The sequence below is a fragment of the Nicotiana tomentosiformis genome, chromosome 1, assembly GCF_000390325.3.
Source record: "Nicotiana tomentosiformis chromosome 1, ASM39032v3, whole genome shotgun sequence".
Classification (NCBI taxonomy): Eukaryota; Viridiplantae; Streptophyta; class Magnoliopsida; order Solanales; family Solanaceae; genus Nicotiana; species Nicotiana tomentosiformis.
In genome coordinates, this window is record NC_090812.1 from 8,165,177 (window position 1) to 8,187,859 (window position 22,683).

The following is a 22,683-nucleotide window of genomic DNA, read 5'->3' on the forward strand; positions in this document are numbered from 1 at the left end:
AGTCCGTTCTTATTCACCCCGGTGATGGACGCGTTAACACACTATATTCAAGGGGATGTGCCATGGTGCATGTTATTCGCCGATGATATAGTTCTGATTGATGAGTTGCGAGCCGGTGTTAACGAGAGGCTGGAGGTTTGGAGACAGGCTCTTGAGTCTAAGGGTTTCAAGCTGAGTAGGACGAAGACGGAATACCTGGAGTGTAAGTTCAGCGCTGAGCCAGGGGAAGAGGGCGTTGATATGAGGCTTGATTCGCAGGTCATCCCGAGTAGAGGCAACATCAAGTACCTTGGTTTGGTTATCCAGGGGGGAGGAGAGATCGACGAGGATGTCACACACCGTATTGGGGTAGGATGGATAAAGTGGAGGTTAGCATCTGGAGTCCTGTGTGACAAGAGAGTGCCACCGATACTCAAAGGTAAATTTTATAAAGCGGTGGTTAGACCGGCCATGATGTATGGGGCTGAGTGTTGGCCCGTTAAGAACTCACATATCCAGAAGATGAAAGTAATAGAAATAAGGATGTTGCGGTGAATGTGCGGGCACACTAGGATAGATAAGGTTAGGAATGATGATATCCGGGAGAAGGTACATGTGGCTCCCATTGATGATAAGATGCGGGAAGCAAGGCTTAGATGGTTCGGACATGTTCAGAGGAGAAGCCCAGATGCTCCGGTATGGAGGTGTGAGTAGCTGGTTGTGGATGACACGAGAAGAGATAGAGGGCAACCTAAGAAGTATTGGAGAGAGGTGATCTCCAGATTTTCGAGGACATGACACTTGATAGGAAGATGTGGAGGTCGAGTATTAGGGTTGTAGGTTAGGAGGTAGTTGAGTCGTGCCTTACTTCGTACCATTGTGGGACTAGCCATGTAGGAATTTTGTCTAATATAGCTAGTGGCAATGTTGTGGCTTACTGTTTCACTTTTCAGTGCATGTCCTATTTACTAGCTATCTCTTTTGCTTTGGATCTTTCTTCTAGATTTCATGATATTCCTATTTTTCGTATGATTGTTGTGGTGATACTAATATTTACTAATATTGTCTCCCTTTGCTTTGCATCTTTCTTCTGGATTTCATGGTGTTCCTATTTATCCTATGATTGTTGTTATGATACTAATATTGTCTCCTTTTTGTCATTTTGTCTTTTTTTTTAGCCGAGCGTCTTTCGGAAACAGCCCCTCTACTCCTTCGGGGTAGGGGTAAGGTCTGCGTACACACTACCCTCCCCAGACTCCATTAGTGGGATTTTACTGGGTTGTTGTTGTTGTTTATATGAAGGAAAAAATCTCAAGTATTTTAAACTAAAATAAAGAAAGGGCAAAGGGCCAAATATACCATGTACTATGAGAAAAAATTTAAATATACCCTTCGTTATACTTTGGGTCCAAGTATACCTTTGTCGTAATATTATTGGTTTAAATATACCCATATTCTGTTAAGTTTGTCTAATGTGAATATCCAATCCTACGTGGCACTGATATTTGATGAGGTGGATGCCACATGGCATGCCACCTCAGCGCCGATAATCCATATATAAAAGACTAAAATTTGAAATATAATATTTTTAATGGTAGCGGTAATGGTGGCAATAGTGCCGGAGGGAAAGAAAATTTTAGTAGCGGAAAAAAATAGAAGGGATGGGTAAAATGGGTTAGGGGCGTTGAGGTGGCAAACGATGTGACATCCTCCTCTTCAAATGTCATTATCACGTATGATTGGATGTCCTTTGGACAAACTTAACGGAAAAAAGACATATATGAACCAATAGTATAACGATAAAGTTATATTTAGACTTAAAGTATAACGAAGAGTATATTTAACCTTTTATCACATTGGAGGGATATAATTGCATGACCTTCCTAAGTCCTAGTTAAATTAATAAACTCACCACTTTCCTCAGCTACGCCTACACTACACCCCTTTCCCTCCCTCTCTAGAAAAAAGAAAGTGAATAAAAAACTTCCTTACCTACCCCACCCCAAATCTTAACAAAAGGCAAAGCCCCAGAAATTTGGAACACTTTAGGGAAGATTCAAAGACCACTGAGCTTTTAATCTCAGAGAAATTAAAAACAAAAAATGGACTACACCAAGAACTCCATCTCTAGTCTTGCAGTTTTTTCTCTTCTTTTAGCTGCATTTATCTATATTTCTACTAATTTATCTCCCTTTTCTCCTAAATCCTTCTTCTCTTTCCAAAAAATAAACCCAACCCACTACTTTTCACCTGTAAGTATCAGTATCCTTTAATTTCTTTTCCCTAATCTCATATATATTCATGTGAAAGTGTTCAAAAATTTTCTTTTTTGGGTAACAGGAAATGGCGAAAAATGAGCTTGAAGAAGCACTAAATAATGCTTCAATGGAGGAAAAAACAGTGATTATTACTATAATAAACAAAGCTTACGTGGAGCCTTACAAAGGCGAGTACCCATCGATGTTTGATCTTTTTTTAGAGGGTTTTTGGGAAGGAGAAATGACAAGGCCATTATTAGACCATTTATTAGTGGTTGCCATGGATCAGACGGCGTACGAACGCTGCAAGTTCCGGCGACTTCATTGTTACCGGTTGCTTACCGACGGCGTGGATTTCGCCGGCGAGAAGATTTACATGTCGGAGGAGTTTAATAAGATGATGTGGAGAAGGACACAGTTTTTGATGGATGTGCTTAAACTTGGTTATAATTTCATATTCACGGTACGTAAACAACCACTCGTATCTCTCGTTCTCTCTCAACGTCTCAACTAATTAATAGTCCCAATAATTAGAGCAGAATTTAGAGAAAAGTGATAAATACTTCTTATTTTTTGAAACAGTAAATATAAAGTATTTTTTAAAATAATTTGTCAAAAAGGCAATTTGAGATTGAGAAATGTATCTCAAAATTAAATTATTTGACTTTTCAGTTCTAAAGTCAATTACATTTAACTTTGACTACAATTTTTCCAAATAATTTTTTGATTTTTAGCGAAGAATCTTTTTCATATTGCACGTCGTATTTTTCAAATACTCGTCAGTGTTTTTTTGCTTTAAAATTTATCAAACTCTCTATGGAATTATAGAATGACAACATTTGGGACAAAATAGTAGTACAACAATAAGTAGGCATTCTTTGGTTTATTTCCAAAATTTACATTCTTATGTAAAGGTTAATTAGCATTAGCATTAACGGTCTAAAATAATCATGAAGATTAAAGTGATCACATTTTTTAATTTATTTTTGTTACAATCATTTAATTGGTTTTAGACAAGATATAGTTGTTTCAAAATAAAAATGCATAAAGTTCTATACATCATAACTCTAGTAGTAAGTTTTAAAGATAAATAGTACTGTAGTAAGAATTAAGTTTTTTTTGGTTAAAAAATCTTCAAAATTTCTGCGAGTATTTTGGTGTATTACGTACAAGAATTTCATTCAAATAGAAACTTGACTGGTAGACATGATAGACTCGTATGATATTAAATTGTTCGTCTAATAAACTTTTTTCTTTTTCGTTATCGTGACATATAATTTCAATCTCTACCCAAAAGACATTAAGATAATACGATATGTCACATCGAGTGTGTGGTTTTTTTAACGTGAAAAAAGAAAAACTCATGTCAAGGAGAATGACGGTTAAGAGTAAGACTTTCGGTTTAGATGAACTACTTAACGCACCTCTTGTCTAGTTGTCTTAGGTCAGGTAATTTCATAGATAGTGAAATAATTACCAAAGGTTCATCTTAGTGAAATTTACTAACAAAGGTCAATTGACAACTAACACTTTCATATTTATTTAGGATAATAGATCATCTAACTTATATTTCAACAATTTAAGTATGTAAGGATCCATTCATCCATAAAAAAAAAAATTCTTTTTCCTATACTTATTTTCAAAATATTATTTGGTTATACATTAGATTGAATTTTTGAAGATGAATTTCAAATACCACTTTTTCACACAAACGATATTTTTCCGGTCAAAATTGTAATATTTTCTCTTGTGAAATACATGTTCAAATATAATTTTAATTTTTAAATATTTTTTTCAACTTAATTTTAAACATTATTTTTTTCAAAAATCACATTTTTTATATAACTTTTTCGACAACTGCCCTTAGATATGTAACACTTATCTGGGATTAACATTGGTAGCATTTCGATGATTGTGGTTTAGTTTTGTAAAAGTATATTTGGAATAGTTTTGGTTCTGAACCTAATTTTCTAAACTTTCTTTCTTTTTACCAAACGGACATTCAGATAATTTTTTCAAAATTTTTCTGAGAAATATTTAAGAAAACAAAATGTTTGATTGATTTCCATTTTATCTGTAAAAAAATCTGTTTCTTTTAGAAGTACGTATGCGGTGATGTTTTGTGGTTGCAAAGTTTTGTCAGTTTTGTTTGATAGGACACGTGTAAAGAACTTAAGGAGCGTACTTACTTACCCTTTTCGATATTTACATTTCACGGTTCAGAGATAAATGTTCTTTTCCAATTTTCATGAAGAGGCAGAGAGATAAACTTTTCCCTTTTGCTACCTATTTTAGTGGTCAAATCAGACTTCAGTCAAATTTATATATTACAATGTGGGTTGCTATGATAGGAACCACCCTCCACTTTCAACTAAGATGTTGTGAGTTCGAGTCACCCCAAAAGTAAGATGGGGAGTTTTTGGAGGGAAGGATGCCGATGATCATTTGGAAACAACCTCTCTATCCCATGGTAGGGGTAAGGTCTGCGTACACACTACCCTCCCCAGACCCCACTAGTGGAATTATACTGGGTTGTTGTTATTGTTGTTGTTGTTGCTAAATTCTGTAATCGGTAAGAATAAAGGTTATGTAATTACTATCACGAGAAATATCTAATGGAAGATCTTAAAAAATTTAATAGCATGTTTGGCCAAGTTACAAAAATTAGCTTAGTTTTAGAAGTGAGAATCAGTTTGTACTTGACTAATTAATTTGAAAAGCACTTCTGAACATCAATTAATGTTTGACCTTTTAAAAATTAATTTTTGACTTTTTAAAAAATGCTTCTAAGTGTATTTTTTTTTTCTCTAAAGTACTTTTCAAAAAAGTGCTTTTGGAGAGAATCTACTTTTTTCTGCTTCTCTAAAACCGCTACTAATTCTACTCAAAAATATATTTTTTTTCAAAAAACTTAACAAAACACTTCAACTTTGAAAAACAACAACAATAACAACAACAACCCAGTAAAATCCCACTAATGGGGTGTGGGGAGGGTAGTGTGTACGCAGACCTTACCCCTACCCCAAAGGAGTAGAGAGGTTGTTTCTGAAAGACCCTCGCCTCATGAAAACAAAAAGACAAAAAGGAGACAATATTAGTATCACTACAACAATCATAGGAAAAATAGGAACACCATGAAATGCAGAAGAAAGATGCAAACAAAAGCGATAGCTAGTAAATAGGACATGCACTGAAAAGCGAAGTAGTAAAACACAATATTGTCACTAGTTATCTTAGAAAAAAACCCTACCTGGCTAGTCCCACAATGGTACGAAGTAAGTCAAGACTCAACTACATCCTAACCTACAACTCTAATACTCGACCTCCACTTCTTCCTATCAAGTGTCATGTCCTCGGAAATCTGGAGCCTCGCCATATCCTATTTGATCACCTCTCCCCAATACTTCTTAGGCCGCCCTCTACCTCTTCTCGTGCCCTCCACAACCAGCCGCTCACACTTTCGTACCGGAGCATCTGGGCTTCTCTTTTGAACATGTCCAAACCATCTAAGCCTCGCTTCCCGCATCTTGTCATCAATGGGAGCCATATGCACCTTCTCCCGAATAACATCATTCCTAATCTTATCTATCCTAGTGTGCCCACACATCCACCTCAACATCCTCATTTCTGCTACTTTTATCTTCTGGATATGTGAGTTCTTAATAGGCCAACACTCAGCCCCATACAATATGGCCGGTCTAACCACCGCTTTATAGAACTTACCTTTGAGTATTGGTGGCACTCTCTTGTCACACAGGACTCCAGATGCTAACTTTCACTTCATCCATCCTACCCTAATACGGTGTGTGACATCCTCGTCGATCTCCCCTCCTCCCTGGATAACCGAACCAAGGTACTTGAAGCTGCCTCTACTCGGGTTAACCTGTGATTCAAGCCTCACATCCACGCCCACTTCCCCTGGCTCAGCGCTGAATTTTTACTCCAGGTATTCCGTCTTCGTCCTGCTCTGCTTGAAACCCTTAGACTCAAGAGCATGTCTCCAAAACTCTAGCCTCTCGTTAACACCAGCTCGCGACTCATCAATCAGAACTATGTCATCGGTGAATAGCATGCACCATGGCACCTCCCCTTGAATATGGTGTGTTAACTCGTCGATCACCAGGGCGAATAAGAACGGACTGAGTGCAGAACCTTGGTGTAACCCCATTACAACCGAAAAATGCTCAGAGTCGCCTCCTACTGTCCTAACCCGAGTCTTAGCCCCATCATACATGTCCTTAATCGCCATAATGTAGGGAACCGTGATGTTTGGCATATTTCGATATGTGTTAATGTTACTTTACCCATGCTTTAACCACTTTTTGATGTTATTTAATCTTTAAAACACCCAACATGGTGTAATTATTGGTTTGATGACTAATTAAGTTATGTGTGACGATTTAAGGTGTTCGGAGTGCAAAATATGAAGAAAAGGTGGTTTAGCTAGAGGAAGAAGGGTTGGATGCGTCGCATCCAACCTAGGAAAACATCATCCTGCATGCAACCTTAGCAGTGAAGTTGTGCCATCGCGTCCGCCATCGCGTGCGAAACTGGGAAGTAGAAGTGAAGCTGGATGCGTCGCGTCCACCATCGCATGCGAAGCTGAGAAATAGAGGACAAGGTGGATGCGTCGCATCCGCCTTCGCAGGCAAAAATTGAAATGGAGGACAAGGTGGATGCGTCGCATCCACCTTAGCATCAATCCCTGAAGCCGAATTGGACTAGGAATGGGAGAGCTTTGGCCCACGACTTTTGTACGCAATATATAAGCTAAAAACGCCTCTTTTAGGTTATCTAACATATTGGGAAGAGGAAAAAAAACCAGGAAAAAGCTGTGAAGGCCGGAATTCATCAAGTTTCATCTTTCTCCCACCAAACTTAGTAATTTTTATGTTTCTTTGTATGATTTGTTGTTTGGCTACCATGTCTATGTGGAGCTAAACTTCACGTTCTAGGGTTGTGGTTCTTTCATGACTATTGTTATTCGGATATTGATTTTGACTTCTTGATTTATCATATTAGTTTATTTATTCAATCTTGCACTTAATTATTTAATTGCTTGATCACCAATTGAATATTATCTACGAATCTAGAATTGAACTCGAAAGTGGGAATTCTATATTGCATATAGGATTGAGTAGGGCAAGTTCTTGAACTCGGGCATCGGGGAACGGATTCGTGGTTAGGATAGACATATACCTAATTGCCTTGCTTGGTTGATTTACAGGAATTATAAATGCGTTCTTGTTGATTCTAACTCCATAGACATATAGGCGTTAGGTTAGCTTGAATAGGCGAGTAAGAACTCGACAGATTCTTATGAGCAATATTAACCCTGTCAACCAATAAGCTAGATAAATTAGTCGGTCAATTCAATTGAAGAATACAATAGGATTGTTAGATAGACCATAACCCTAGATCGTTTTCATTACATTGATATCATTAAAATCTGCTCTTCCTCTGTTCAAAGTTTATTATTTATATTTTTCTTATTTAATTAGTTAGAATAAAATATTTTTAGATTTAATTCTTATTTAGATAATTAAGATAGGCTAATTTAGTTAATAGCTAATCATAAGTCCTCGTGGGTTCGACATCCGACTTTGAGTCACTTTATTACTTGACGACCGCGTATACTTGCGTGAGTGTGTTTGGTCGCAACAAGTTTTTGGCGCCGTTGCCGGGGACTTAGAAATTAGCTACGTGACTAAGTTAAGCTTTTATTAGATATTTGTTTTCAAGTTTTAATTTTCAGTTTGCCTGGTTTGTGTCAACGCAGGGTTTACTCTCGAATGCAGAGGAGTAGAAGTGCAAACAACCTCATTCCTCTTGATCCAGAAATCGAACGAACATTACATAGAGTGAGAAGGGAACACGAAGCTAGAACGAGAATAGAAAGAGATTTGGACATCGCAATCCAACCACAGCCAATAGATATGGCAGGCAATGAAGAGCGTCCGGTAATCGAAGCCGCAAGGCCCAATCTTGCGAATATGACTCAGGCTATTGTGAAGCCTGATATCACTGGGCATTTTGAACTCAAACAGTACATGGTACAGCTGATTCAGTCCACAGGACAATATGTGGGTCTATCTCATGAGGACCCGCAGAGGCATATTCAGAACTTCTTGGAAATCACGGACACTTACAATTATCCGAACGTCTCCAAGGACTATGTCAGGCTGACACTATTCCCTTTTTCACTGTTGGGGGAAGCTAAAGAATGGTTGCAAAAGGAGCCCGCGAACTCTATCCACACTTGGGATGATCTAGCAAGGAAATTCCTGATCAAGTTTTTCCCAACTAAGAAGACAAAGTCGTTGAGGAGCCAAATTCTTGGGTTCCAACAACGGGATGGCGAGACACTTCGTCAAGCTTGGGAAAGATACAAGAAACTACTCAGAGACTGCCCGCATCATTGTCAAACTGACGAGGTATTGGGTCACACTTTTGTTGATGGGTTAGATGAAGCATCAAAGATGAATCTTGACTCAGCTTGTGGGGGTAGTTGCATGGCAAGACCGTATAGTGAAATACAACTCCTGCTAAATAATTTCACTGCTAATGACCATAATTGGCAAGGAGAGGGGGATTCACGAAGGGTAATTAAACAGAAGGCCGCCGGTTTGATTGAGCTTGATGACTTTTCCGCCATGAGAGCCGATATAGCAAAATTGGCAAATCAGATGAATAGAATGACAACACAACAAATGCAACATGTACAGCAGATGTCTATTTGTTGCGAACTATGCGGAGACAGTCATATGATTGACATGTGCCCCACGAATCCTGAATCTATATACTATGTGGGACAACAAAACAGAGGTCCTATGAATCAACATGCGCAATATGGGAACACTTACAACCCAAACTGGAGGAATCATCCTAACTTCTCATGGGGCGGGAGTCAACAGAATCAGTATAGGCCTCAAGGGAATTTTACTCAACCTCAGAAGCCACCCCAACAAATGGAAGAAAGTACGAATGACTTGCTGAAAAAGTTGTTACTAGACAATCAACAGCTCAGGACCGATTTCAGAAATCTTGAGAGGCAAATGGGGCAGTTAGCAGCAAACCAAAATACTAGACCTACAGGCTCACTTCCCAGTGATACAGAGAAGAACCCTCAAATTAATGCAGTTACACTTAGAAACGGGAGGGAACTAGAGGAAGCGCCAAGGAAGATAAAAGAAAAACCTATACCTGGGGGGGGAGTTGACACCTAAGGCAACACAAGAGTCAAAGGAAGATGATGCAAGTTCAGAGCGAATGGAGGTTACAAGACCACCACCACCTTTCCCCCAAAGATTGCAGAAAAGGAATGACGATCGCATGTTCAACAAATTTCTCTCCATGTTGAGTCAGGTTCAATTAAATATTCCATTAGTGGATGTACTTCGTGAAATTCCAAAGTACGCTAAGTACATAAAAGACATAGTGGCTCATAAGAGGAAATTGACTGAGTTCGAGACGGTTGCACTTACTGAGGAGTGCACATCAAGGGTCCAAAACAAGCTTCCCCAAAAGCTTAAGGACCCTGGCAGCTTCACTATTCCAGTACAAATCGGTAATATTAACGTGGGACGTGCTCTGTGTGATTTGGGTGCAAGCATAAATCTGATGCCGTTATCCTTGTTTAAGCAATTAGGTCTGGGAGCTCCGAGACCAACCACCGTGATGTTGCAATTAGCTGATAGGTCCATAGCCTACCCTGAAGGAGTGATTGAAGATGTGCTGCTGCAAATTGGAAAATTCATCTTCCCAGCTGACTTCATTATTCTAGACTTCGAGGCTGATGAACAAGTTCCAATCATATTGGGACGACCTCTCTTGGCTACTGGCGATGCAATAATTAAAGTGAGAGAAGGGAAAATGATTATGAGAGTGGACAACGAGGAGGCAGTCTTCAATGTCTACAAAGCAATCCAACTCCCCCGCCACTATGAGGAGCTCTCTATGATATCTGTGGTGGAGGTGGATGAGAAACTTCTTAACACGAGTGTATATCTAGGCGACTGTTTAGAAAAAGCAATCATGCTATTTGATAGCTTGGAGATGGATGATGAGGTTGAGGAGATAAAGGGAATCCTAGATACATCATGTGGTTACATGCAAGGAATAATCCCGTTTGAGCCCCTGAATAGGCCAAGTGGCCCCCCACCAAAGCCGTCAATTGAAAAAGCTCCAAATTTGGAACTTAAACCCCTACCCCCTCACCTTCAATATGCTTATTTGGGAAGTTCTGACACTTTACCTGTTATTATTTCTGCTCACTTGTCTAAATTACAGGAAGAAAAGCTATTAAGGGTGCTACGTGAGCACAAGCGAGCAATTGGGTGGACAATGTCTGACATTAAAGGCATTAGTCCAGCTTTCTGCATGCACAAAATCCTCATGGAGGACGGACACAAGCCGAGTGTAGAACACCAACGCCGACTAAATCCAATCATGAAAGAAGTGGTAAGGAAAGAAGTGATTAAGTGGCTTGATGCAGGTATTGTATTTCCAATCTCTGATAGTAAATGGGTAAGCCCCGTTCAATGTGTGCCGAAGAAAGGGGGGATAACCGTAGTAGTTAATGAAAATAATGACTTAATTCCGACAAGAACTGTAACTGGATGGAGAATTTGCATAGATTACAGAAAACTAAACAATGCCACCCGGAAAGACCACTTTCCCCTGCCTTTTATTGACCAAATGCTTGATAGATTAGCTGGCCAGGAATACTACTGTTTCCTGGACGGTTATTCGGGGTATAATCAGATTGCTATAGCCCCAGAAGACCAAGAGAAAACTACATTTACATGTCCTTATGGCACGTATGCGTTCAAGAGAATGCCCTTCGGTCTTTGTAATGCACCTGCGACTTTTCAAAGGTGTATGATGGCTATTTTCACTGACATGGTTGAAAGATATGTAGAAGTATTCATGGACGATTTTTCTGTGTTTGGATGTTCTTTTGATAGTTGTTTGATGAACCTTGATAAAGTGCTAGCTAGGTGTGAAGAGACGAACTTGGTGCTAAACTGGGAAAAGTGCCATTTCATGGTACGTGAAGGTATAGTTTTGGGGCACAAGGTTTCAAAAGATGGTCTACAGGTGGATAAAGCAAAGGTGGAGACGATCGAAAAATTGCCCCCGCCGACATCCATAAAAGGCATTCGCAGTTTCTTGGGTCATGCAGGTTTTTATCGTCGTTTCATTAAAGATTTTTCGAAAATTTCTTCCCCTTTGTGCAGGCTTCTAGAGAAAGACGTTACCTTCAAGTTTGATAATGCATGTCTGAAAGCATTTGAGGAGCTGAAGGGAAGATTGGTGACTGCACCAATTATCATTGGCCCCGATTGGGCACAACCATTTGAGTTGATGTGCGATGCAAGTGACATAGCAATTGGAGCGGTGTTGGGGCAAAGGAGGGATAAAATCTTTCACTCCATTTATTATGCAAGCAAAACTATGAATCCAGCTCAGATGAATTATACAGTGACTGAAAAGGAGTTGCTTGCAGTGGTGTGGGCGTTTGACAAGTTCAGATCCTATCTAGTGGGAACCAAAGTCATCGTCTACACAGATCATTCAGCTATCAGATACCTATTTGAAAAGAAAGACGCCAAGCCGAGGCTGATTCGTTGGGTCCTCCTCTTGCAAGAATTTGACTTAGAGATCCGAGATCGAAAAGGGACAGAAAATCAAGTGGCCGATCATTTATCCAGATTAGAGAGCCGGAACCATGTAGCTGAAGGAGGGTCAATTAAAGAAACATTTCCGGATGAGCAAATATTGGCAATCACCTCAGGTGAAGCCCCATGGTATGCAGATTATGTGAATTTTATCGCAAGTGGGGTAACGCCACTAGAGTGGACAGCTGACAATAGAAGAAGATTCCTACATGATGTAAGGTTCTACGTGTGGGATGAGCCATTCCTATATAGGCAGTGTGCAGATCAGTTGGTGAGAAGGTGTGTTCCTGAGGAAGAGATGAAGGCTATACTACATGACTGCCATGCGTCACCATATGGAGGTCATCACGGCGGGGATAGAACCGCCCAAAAAGTGCTACAATCAGGTTTTTATTGGCCAAAATTGTTTAAGGATGCACATGCCTTCGTTAAAAATTGTGATAGATGCCAAAGAACTGGAACTATCACGAGGAAGCACGAGATGCCCTTGCAAAATATACTGGCGGTAGAACTTTTTGATGTTTGGGGGATTGATTTTATGGGACCATTCCCATATTCTAACGGACACAGATACATCTTGGTGGCGGTCGACTATGTTTCTAAGTGGGTAGAGGCCATAGCTCTTCCTACTAACGACGCAAAAGTTGTGGTAGGCTTTGTAAAGAAGCACATCTTCACACGTTTTGGGACCCCAAGAGTGTTGATAAGCGACGGGGGAACTCACTTTTGTAACAAACTGCTGAATAATATTCTTGCAAAATACGGAGTCAAGCACAAAGTTTCTACTGCCTATCATCCCCAAACGAGTGGTCAAGTAGAAGTTTCCAACAGAGAGGTCAAGCAGATTTTGGAAAAGACAGTAAGTATGAATAGAAAGGACTGGGCCGGGAAGCTGGATGACGCATTATGGGCATATCGCACTGCGTACAAGACCCCAATAGGCACTTCTCCGTACAGGTTGGTTTATGGGAAGGCCTGCCATCTGCCCGTCGAGCTTGAACACAAAGCTTATTGGGCGATTAAAAAGCTAAATATGGAGATGGACTTGGCCGGTGAAAAGAGATTGCTACAACTCGACGAGCTTGATGAGTTTCGATTGCATGCGTATGAAAATGCCAAATTGTATAAAGAGAAGACAAAAAGATGGCATGATAAGCATATCCAACATCGTGAGTTTGAACCAGGTCAACAAATTCTACTATTTAATTCAAGGCTAAAGCTTTTTCCAGGAAAGCTTAAATCTCGATGGGCGGGTCCGTTTGAAGTGGTTAGTGTGAAACCTCATGGTGCGATAGAATTGTGTGAAAAGGGGTCCAATACGACATTCTTGGTAAATGGCCAAAGAGTAAAACACTATTGGGGTGGTGACATTGCACGTCACAAGACCACAATGGACTTAGTGGAGGCATGAAGAACATGTTGCGTCGTGCCGCGACGTTAAATCAGGCGCTTCTTGGGAGGCCACCCAAGTTAGTTAGTTTTTTTCTCCCTTCTTTTCGTAGGACATAGATTTTATTCAAGAAAACGAGGCGGATGCGTCGCGTCCCCCTCAGCAAAAAAAAAAATTGACGGGCCAATTGCTCAAGGCAGTGAAGTCTGCCTATCGCGCCCGTATCGCGTCCGAAAATTTTTGAAGGAAGACAAGGGGATGCGTCGCGTCAAAGCTCGCACGCACAGGTAAGTAATATATATTTTAACACATCTTAAGATAACCTATTCGAACAAAAACGTTTCTTGCGACGCATCCACTCGTCTCGTTTTGGCGACGCCTACGAACGCAGAACAGAATTCTCTCATCGAAATTGTATCGCAATAAGATCAAACGCGACAGGTACGCATCATCCTCTTCGTTCTTCCGTTGGCTTCTCTCCAAATTCGTCTCTCCTCCCTCCTTCAATGGTAGCAACAAGTAGGTTTTGCAATTTCAAGATTTTTAGGGCTGTCGTTCTTGGTAGTTGTAATGGTTGAGAGATGATAAACTATAATTCCCTTCATCTCGTCCAACTTTGGGAGGGTAGTTGCACTGCTCAACTGATAGAATGAACTAGGCACACTTGTTGCATACCACATGTTCGACGAATTGTCCCTGAGAAAAATTTAGGCGTCGGTGAAGTCTGAGTAACCGAGCAACATTGGTGTATGCTTGAGAATAAGTGTGGGGTCGAGTGAGGAGCTATGTGAAATTGAGTTTTTGAAGAAAGTTATCACATACTTGCTGAAAGTCATGAGCTACAATTCCATGAAGAGTGAATGGCATGACTTTACAAATAAATTGAAGTCTGCAAGCTGTCGCAATTGCTTTCAGGCTGAACTTCGCTGTTTCATCTGCTAATTGTTGAATTCTTTGCATTGCAGGTACTTAGATTCGTAAAATGACAGCAGCGAGTAAACCATCCAAGCAACAAGACAAAGATGGTAACAAACAACCGCCCAAAAAGCCTACCGGAAGGGCAGCGGGCGGTCCAAATCCACAGAAAAAGAGGAAGCGGACGGAGAAGGAAATGGAACTGCTGCCTAGGCAGTTAAGTGATGATTCAGAGCAAGAGGAGGAGGAAACATTGGTCCGGAGGACAGTGAAGAAGGGTATTACACCAAGCAAAGGAATAGAGATACGAGAGCCTGTGACATACCAAAGAAAAGCTTCGAGAATGAGTGCTCCAACTGATAAAGGGAAGGAGAAGATTACTACAGAATCTGAATCCGATTCCGATTCGGACAATGACCACCTACAGATCAACATGAGTGATGAAGACGAAGGTGAACCCATAGACCGAGTTGATTGGGAGAAATACTTTGTTAATGAGAAGGCATTCCGAGCCTATAAGAAGATATTGGTTTCAAAGAAGTACATTCCGGAAAAGCCGATAAACATCGGACCACTTAAGACAAAGTACTCAGAGTTTCTCCAGTCAATTCGAGAGGTGCAAAAATGGGGACCCATTCTGAAAGGTCATGGCAAAGCCAACCTCACCATTGTTAGAGAGCTCTACGCCAATTGGCGTCACGCACGGGGAAACATTGTGCGAGTAAGAGGGATAGATATTAATGTGTCAGCTGAAGCTCTGAATAACTTCTTAAGGGTGCCACACACACTCACTGACAGGTTTGACGCCATATGCAAAACACCAGATTATGCACACATTAAGTCTGTCCTATGCCCTACCAGGAAGGATGCAGAATGGAAGCATGGGAGTATGGAGTACCACTCTATAGCAAAGGAATTCATGAGTGCGTTAGCACGTGTGGCTCTAAATTTCATTTGTAACCGACTGCTGCCATGCCAACATAAAACTGATGTCCCTCGTTACCGCGCACTCGTATTATATGCTTTATTAGAGGGGATACCACTCAACTTCGGAGCCATCATGCATGATCAAATGCAGCGAACCAGGATGAATTACAAGTGGAGGCTGTTCTTTGCTAATACCCTAACGGCTTTTTTAACAGAGAGGGGAGTACTATGGGACAAGGAGAATGATGACATTGAGGCTAAAGCTCCAGGACCATATGATGTCACTCATGTTCTAGAGCCGAACAAGGGAAGGTCTTCTAAGCTCACCGTCCAACAATTATTTGAGCATATGCAAGCAGATATGCAAGAGAACAGGGCTGAGCTGATAGCGACTCGTGTCGAGTTGAGTGCCACCAGGGATGAGTTGAGACAGACTCGTGCGGATCTAAGCCGAGTTCAGACCGAGCAGGCCACGATGATGAAGGAGATATCATTACTCCTCAGAGCTCTGGTTCAATGTGCAGGTACAGACATCTCCCAGCTGATTGCATCATCCACTGCCGGACCATCCACTCCTGTTCCTCCCATAGTCACCGAGGCTCCACTCAACAGGCCTATTGAGGTCGCTGTAACACCTGATACAGAATCAGCACCAGTTGTTGATGATAGGAATGCTATGGATGCAGATGCTCCTCCACCTTGACTTCAGGGAGTCCTTCTCACCCTACTTTACCTTGTTTGTGTGCGTTGGGGACAACGCACAATCCTAAGTGTGGGGTGGGGGTGATTTATGTTTGATGTATGGATGAATGTACTAATATATTCACTGGATTAATGGCATAAAATAGCAGTAAATTCATCTATATGGAGTAACTATCAGTTTATCTATTAGTTTATTTATAAAAAAAAAAAAAAAGTATCTTTGTAGATAGTAATAATCCCCTGTGGTTTTTCTTTGTGCCTCGGTTCTTTTCCATGGGATGTAGTTTGAACCGGGTAATTTTGTTTTCTTTTTAGAGTAGAGTAGGAATGTAGGGAATAAAAGGAGGAAGAATGATGAACCTAGGTGACCTTGACTTGGTTGATACTGGCATATTTAAGCTTTTACATATGTAATATCTTCCCTTCTCACTCTGAAATTATTGATGATGCCTTGTTAAAACGGATAGCATGTTTTGTTGCAGCCTATTTCTCATTTTTCTTGACTTGTGTTCACTTTGCGTTTAATGCTTAATATCTCGTTGCTCCGTGAATACTTGCATTGTTTGAGAGTCGGAATGTGACCGTCCTTAGCGAGTCATGTGCCATGTGTGGTGAGGTTTTTGTGTAGTCCATGTAATGTACTTGTGTCTAGAACTTGCCCGGTATGTGAGTTGAAGCGAAATTTTAGGTGATGCTCGGTTTGAAAAATGATTTTAGGCTTTCTTTGATCTTTTTGAGCTTATTGCTTATCACAAATAAAATCTATCCCTAGTTACCCTTTTGAGCCTGTAGACCTTTTATTTGGTACCCACATTACAAGCCTATACCCTTTTTATTCTTAATTGACATTGTTTTGATCCTTTTACCTCTTAAAGCACTTTAATTGTTAGATGAGCGCTAAAAGAAGTAAGAAGGGACTAAGTGTGGGGTGACTTTTGAGTGGAACCAATGAAAGAAAGAAGGGTGCACTTATTTTGTAAAATAATACGCCACTAGCGAAAAAAAAAAAAAAGAAAGAAAAATATAGAGGAATAAATTGTTGTCTTGTTCTTGCTAGTGGGTATGAATTAAAGTAGTGCTTAAAGAAAGAGGAAATATTGTTGGGGTGATATTATTTGTGAAATTGAAGTGGTGTTGAAGAATTTGCGCTTAAGTTATTTGATGATGTGTTAAAGTGCTTAGGAGGGTGAATCACTATTCCTTAAATATATCCTACCCGTCCCTTAGCCCACATTACAACCATGAAAAAGTCCTAATTGATTTTAGATCGAGCGAGCTTACATTAGTAGAGATTTACATTAAGGGCAAGCCTATGGTACCAACTGCATGCATGCGACTTCTTTTGTGAGAGTGAGCGATTTTCTTTGTGAGCATGAGATTCGAATGTGTGGATTGATTCTACTCTCTTTGCTTTTGTTGTGAGGGCACATGGTTTCACGAGGGATAGGTAACGTTATTAGACTTCTCTATGATGTTGGTTGTTCAAGCCATGAGTGCATTGTGACATTGAGTCGGTTTTTGAGGTTAGGATTGTTGTGAGCATGTTGTCTTTGTTCGAATATGTTTAAAGAAGGGCATAAGAAAAGGGAAGTGTGTTGATGCATAGTCTAGAGCCGAATTGTAGCAAATAACCACGGTCATAGGCGCAGTGTGCTTTGAACGATAAGAGTTTAATTTTGTTTCGTCTACTATATGATGGTTTGTTCGAGGACGAACAAAGGTTTAAGTGTGGGGTAGTGATGTTTGGCATATTTCGATATGTGTTAATGTTACTTTACCCATGCTTTAACCACTTTTTGATGTTATTTAATCTTTAAAACACCCAACATGGTGTAATTATTGGTTTGATGACTAATTAAGTTATGTGTGACGATTTAAGGTGTTCGGAGTGCAAAATATGAAGAAAAGGTGGTTTAGCTAGAGGAAGAAGGGTTGGATGCGTCGCATCCAACCTAGGAAAACATCATCCTGCATGCAACCTTAGCAGTGAAGTTGTGCCATCGCGTCCGCCATCGCGTGCGAAACTGGGAAGTAGAAGTGAAGCTGGATGCGTCGCGTCCACCATCGCATGCGAAGCTGAGAAATAGAGGACAAGGTGGATGCGTCGCATCCGCCTTCGCAGGCAAAAATTGAAATGGAGGACAAGGTGGATGCGTCGCATCCACCTTAGCATCAATCCCTGAAGCCGAATTGGACTAGGAATGGGAGAGCTTTGGCCCACGACTTTTGTACGCAATATATAAGCTAAAAACGCCTCTTTTAGGTTATCTAACATATTGGGAAGAGGAAAAAAAAACCAGGAAAAAGCTGTGAAGGCCGGAATTCATCAAGTTTCATCTTTCTCCCACCAAACTTAGTAATTTTTATGTTTCTTTGTATGATTTGTTGTTTGGCTACCATGTCTATGTGGAGCTAAACTTCACGTTCTAGGGTTGTGGTTCTTTCATGACTATTGTTATTCGGATATTGATTTTGACTTCTTGATTTATCATATTAGTTTATTTATTCAATCTTGCACTTAATTATTTAATTGCTTGATCACCAATTGAATATTATCTACGAATCTAGAATTGAACTCGAAAGTGGGAATTCTATATTGCATATAGGATTGAGTAGGGCAAGTTCTTGAACTCGGGCATCGGGGAACGGATTCGTGGTTAGGATAGACATATACCTAATTGCCTTGCTTGGTTGATTTACAGGAATTATAAATGCGTTCTTGTTGATTCTAACTCCATAGACATATAGGCGTTAGGTTAGCTTGAATAGGCGAGTAAGAACTCGACAGATTCTTATGAGCAATATTAACCCTGTCAACCAATAAGCTAGATAAATTAGTCGGTCAATTCAATTGAAGAATACAATAGGATTGTTAGATAGACCATAACCCTAGATCGTTTTCATTACATTGATATCATTAAAATCTGCTCTTCCTCTGTTCAAAGTTTATTATTTATATTTTTCTTATTTAATTAGTTAGAATAAAATATTTTTAGATTTAATTCTTATTTAGATAATTAAGATAGGCTAATTTAGTTAATAGCTAATCATAAGTCCTCGTGGGTTCGACATCCGACTTTGAGTCACTTTATTACTTGACGACCGCGTATACTTGCGTGAGTGTGTTTGGTCGCAACAAACCGACACACTGTTTGCCTCCAGGCATCTTCAGAGAACTTCTGTAGGAACCTTGTCATACGCTTTCTCTAGGTCAATAAAGACCATGTGCAGATCTTTCTTCCTCTCTTTGTACAGTTTCACCAACCTCCTAACAAGGTGTATAGCTTCTATAGTCGAACGACCCGGCATGAACCCGAACTGGTTGTCGGATACAGACATTGTCATCCTCACCCTCACTTCAACCACTCTCTCCCACACTTTTATGGTATGACTCAGTAATTTGATACCCCTATAATTGTTACAACTCTGGATATCACCTTTGTTCTTATACAATGGGACCACCGTACTCCACCTCCACTCATTCGACTTCCTCTTCATCTTAAAAATAACATTAAACAACCTAGTCAACCACTCCAAACCTGCTCTCCCCACACACTTCCAAAATTCTACCTGAATCTCGTCTGGCCCGGTCGCTCTGCCCCTACTCATCTTACGCATAGCTCCCACGACGTCATCAACCTCGATACGCCTGCAGTACCCAAAGTCACGGTGCCTCTCGGAATGCTCCAATTCGCCTAGCACAATATCCTGGTCCCCTTCTTCATTCAGAAGTTTATGAAAGTAAGTCTGTCATCTCCTCTTAATCTGGGCATCTTCCATTAATACTCTACCATCTTCATCCTTGATGCATCTCACTTGGTCTAAATCCCGAGCCTTCCTCTCTCTCAACTTGGCCAGCCGGAATAACTTCTTCTCCCCCCCTTTTTTCCCCAGTTTCTCGTACATACGACCATAAGCCGCAGTCTTAGCCTCTGTGACCTCCAACTTAGCCTCCTTCCTAGTTGTCTTATACCTCTCCATGCATGCTCGCCTCTCCTCCTCATTTGTGCTCCCCACTAACTTCAAGTACGCCGCCTTCTTAGCTTCCACTTTACCTTGAACCACTTCATTCCACCACCAGTCTCCTTTGTGCCCACCAAAGATGCCCGTCGAGACTCTTAACACCTTTCTCGCAGCCTCTCTAATACAGTCTGTTGTCGCTGACCACATAGTGCTCGCATCGACACTGCTCCTCCAAGCTCCCATATCCGACAACCGCCCCTCCAACTCTTGGGCTTTATCCTTAGTTAAGGCTCCCCACCTGATTCTCGGACTTCCTCGAGTAGACCTTTTCCTCCTCTTTAACATAATACCAACGTCCATCACCAAGAGCGTATATTGCGTCGCGAGTATTTCACCTGGAATCACCTTGCAATCCTTGCACAGTCCTCTGTCACCTCTCCTGAGGAGGAGATAATCAATCTGAGTCTTCGCCACCGCATTTTGAAAAGTAACCAAATGCCTCTCCCTCTTTGGAAAGCTAGAGTTCGCAATCACCAACCCAAAAGCCTTAGCGAAGTCCAACAGCGATGTACCTCGTCCGTTTCTCTCCCCAAAATCGAAGCCTCCATGCACCTCGCACCCCACCCCCCGTTCCTCCCGAGGACATGACCTCACTCGACTATCCCAGACCACAGCCACTATACTTACGGCAGAGTAAGGGGAATCACTATCACACACAATATAGCTGACCAAACCAGAAGAAGATAAGTTGCAACTACAGGTACACTAATACAGTAAATAAACTAGTACGAACTAAGCTGACAACAATTTAACTAACACAACAAAGAGAAACTGGAAAATGGGAGGTACCAACTCACACGAGTCCAATATTAACAAATAGCAAATTCTAAGCAAGAACAATAGAACCTGAAGTCACAGCGAGTGCCGAGAAATGTGTTGTCCACAACAGCTATGTTTTGGAAGTTCCCGCTCGCTTCGCCCAGGCTCGCTGGAAAATTGTCTCAGCCGCCGCCGTCGCTAGACTAGGTCAATGCGCGAGAAAATAGGGGGATGAGGTGAAAGAGACGAGGTATAGGGAAGAGAAAAAAGGGAGAAAAAGAAAAGGAAAATATAGGGGGGGAGGGGGGCAGATCTGGGGAGCAAAAAAGGGGGACAAGAAAACAAGAAAGAAAGGGAGGGGGAAAGGGAAGTAACGAGGAAGAAGGAGAAAGCAGAAGAGAGAAAGGAGAGAGAAAGAGAGGAAAAAAAGACAAAGGGTGGGGTGGAGGCCGGGGGTCTTACCTGGTCCGGTACTCGCCGGAGGTCCGGTGAAAGGGATGATGGAACGAGGAGGAGAATTAATATAATGGTGGGATAATTAAAAAAATGCTATCAATTCGAAGTTTTGATTTAATAAAGTTAACATAGATGTCGGTCCAAGTTAATTTTTCCAACTTACGTTGATTTAATTCGATCATCTGTCAAACATTTTATTAGACCCTTGAACAGCCAACAAAGGAAGTACTTATATACTTTTGGACATTAGAATATTCATAGCCGCAAATGGTATTCTCATTTGGATAAAATGAAAAAAATTATTTCTCACAACTTCTAATTGTATTCAGTGATGAGATTCTAAGACTATTTATTTTATAATCGTACATTTGCAAAATAATTGTGTTTAGTTAAATCATTATAGAGTATTGTCACATTTCTCACAACTTCTAATATATTATTTTTTGTATAATATACATATTTAATTAGTTTTTGCCCAGTATATATCGGGCGTGCTCCTTGTTTCATTTAATGCCCTTTTACGGATGACTTGCATAAGGCCTATATATTTATTCCATATTGCAATTTGGCAGGACACAGATGTAATGTGGCTCAGAAATCCATTTTTGATGTTAAGCAAGAGCAAGAAATTAGATATACAAATGAGTACTGATTGGTTCAATGGAGACCCTTTCTCCAGCTCAAATTCCATCAATACGGGCTTTTACTATGTGATGTCCAACAGAAAAACCATCTCATTATTCGAAATATGGTACGCGATGAGGAGGAATTCGAAGGGGATGAAAGAGCAAGACGTGTTAGCCAAATTGATACGTCAAGGCTTGAATCGAGAGCTAGGTCTTATAATTAGATATTCGGACACCCATTTTTTTTGGTGGTTTCTGTAGCGATAATAAAGTTATTGAACTGGTTGTAACAGTTCACGCTAATTGTTGCCGGAGCATAGAAGCCAAAGTGGTTGATTTAAAGAATGTGATAATGGATTGGAAGAGATTTAAAGAGGCTATTGTTGCTGCTGGTGAGGATGAAAGGAACAATGGTACAATTGGAAATAGCTTCAAATGGTCTAGGCATATTTCTTGTCACAATTCATGGCATGTACTAAATTCCACTACGAGCTAGAGACATTGTTTTTTTCCCTACACTTTAGTGACCCATAGTATGGCAGTGAACAAGTAGGATGTACTAAGACACTTAAACTGAATTATGTCAAAAGAAATCTGCAAAATAAACCCCAACTTCAAGAGGAGTTTTATTTAATTATATACTCATTAATTTTTTGATTTTTTTCTTATGCTTTTACCTTTACTTTTTAAAAAAAATATACTTAAAGCTACCTGTTATTTTTGAACCAGAATTGTTATAATAAACATTGCTTGTACAACTGTTTGACTCTCGGTAGTTTTTCTATATTGGTAGACTTGCAATGAAAACGTGTGCCATAAACTTTAAATTAGAGAATGAATTTAATTTTTGATAAGGTAAAAGCAATTGTAAAACTACAATCAACAAAATATTAACACTATAAGTATCATTAGTTTGCTAATTCTTATTTCTACCAATCCACAACAGATCGAATGAAACTAGGTGAAGC

The 22,683-nt window shown here is 40.3% G+C and overlaps 1 protein-coding gene and 1 pseudogene across 1 annotated transcript; both read left to right on the forward strand.

Moving 5' to 3' along the window:
- Window positions 1-1,923: 1,923 nt before the first annotated feature.
- Window positions 1,924-22,349, forward strand: LOC104097196 (uncharacterized protein At1g28695-like; annotated as a pseudogene).
- On the forward strand, window positions 13,483-17,384 carry LOC138893263 (uncharacterized). The gene is made up of 2 exons (XM_070177077.1): window positions 13,483-13,748; window positions 14,273-17,384. Exon 2 carries the CDS (start codon window positions 14,290-14,292, stop codon window positions 15,850-15,852), a length of 1,563 nt encoding a protein of 520 aa, XP_070033178.1. The 5' UTR covers window positions 13,483-13,748; window positions 14,273-14,289; the 3' UTR covers window positions 15,853-17,384.
- Window positions 22,350-22,683: the final 334 nt, after the last annotated feature.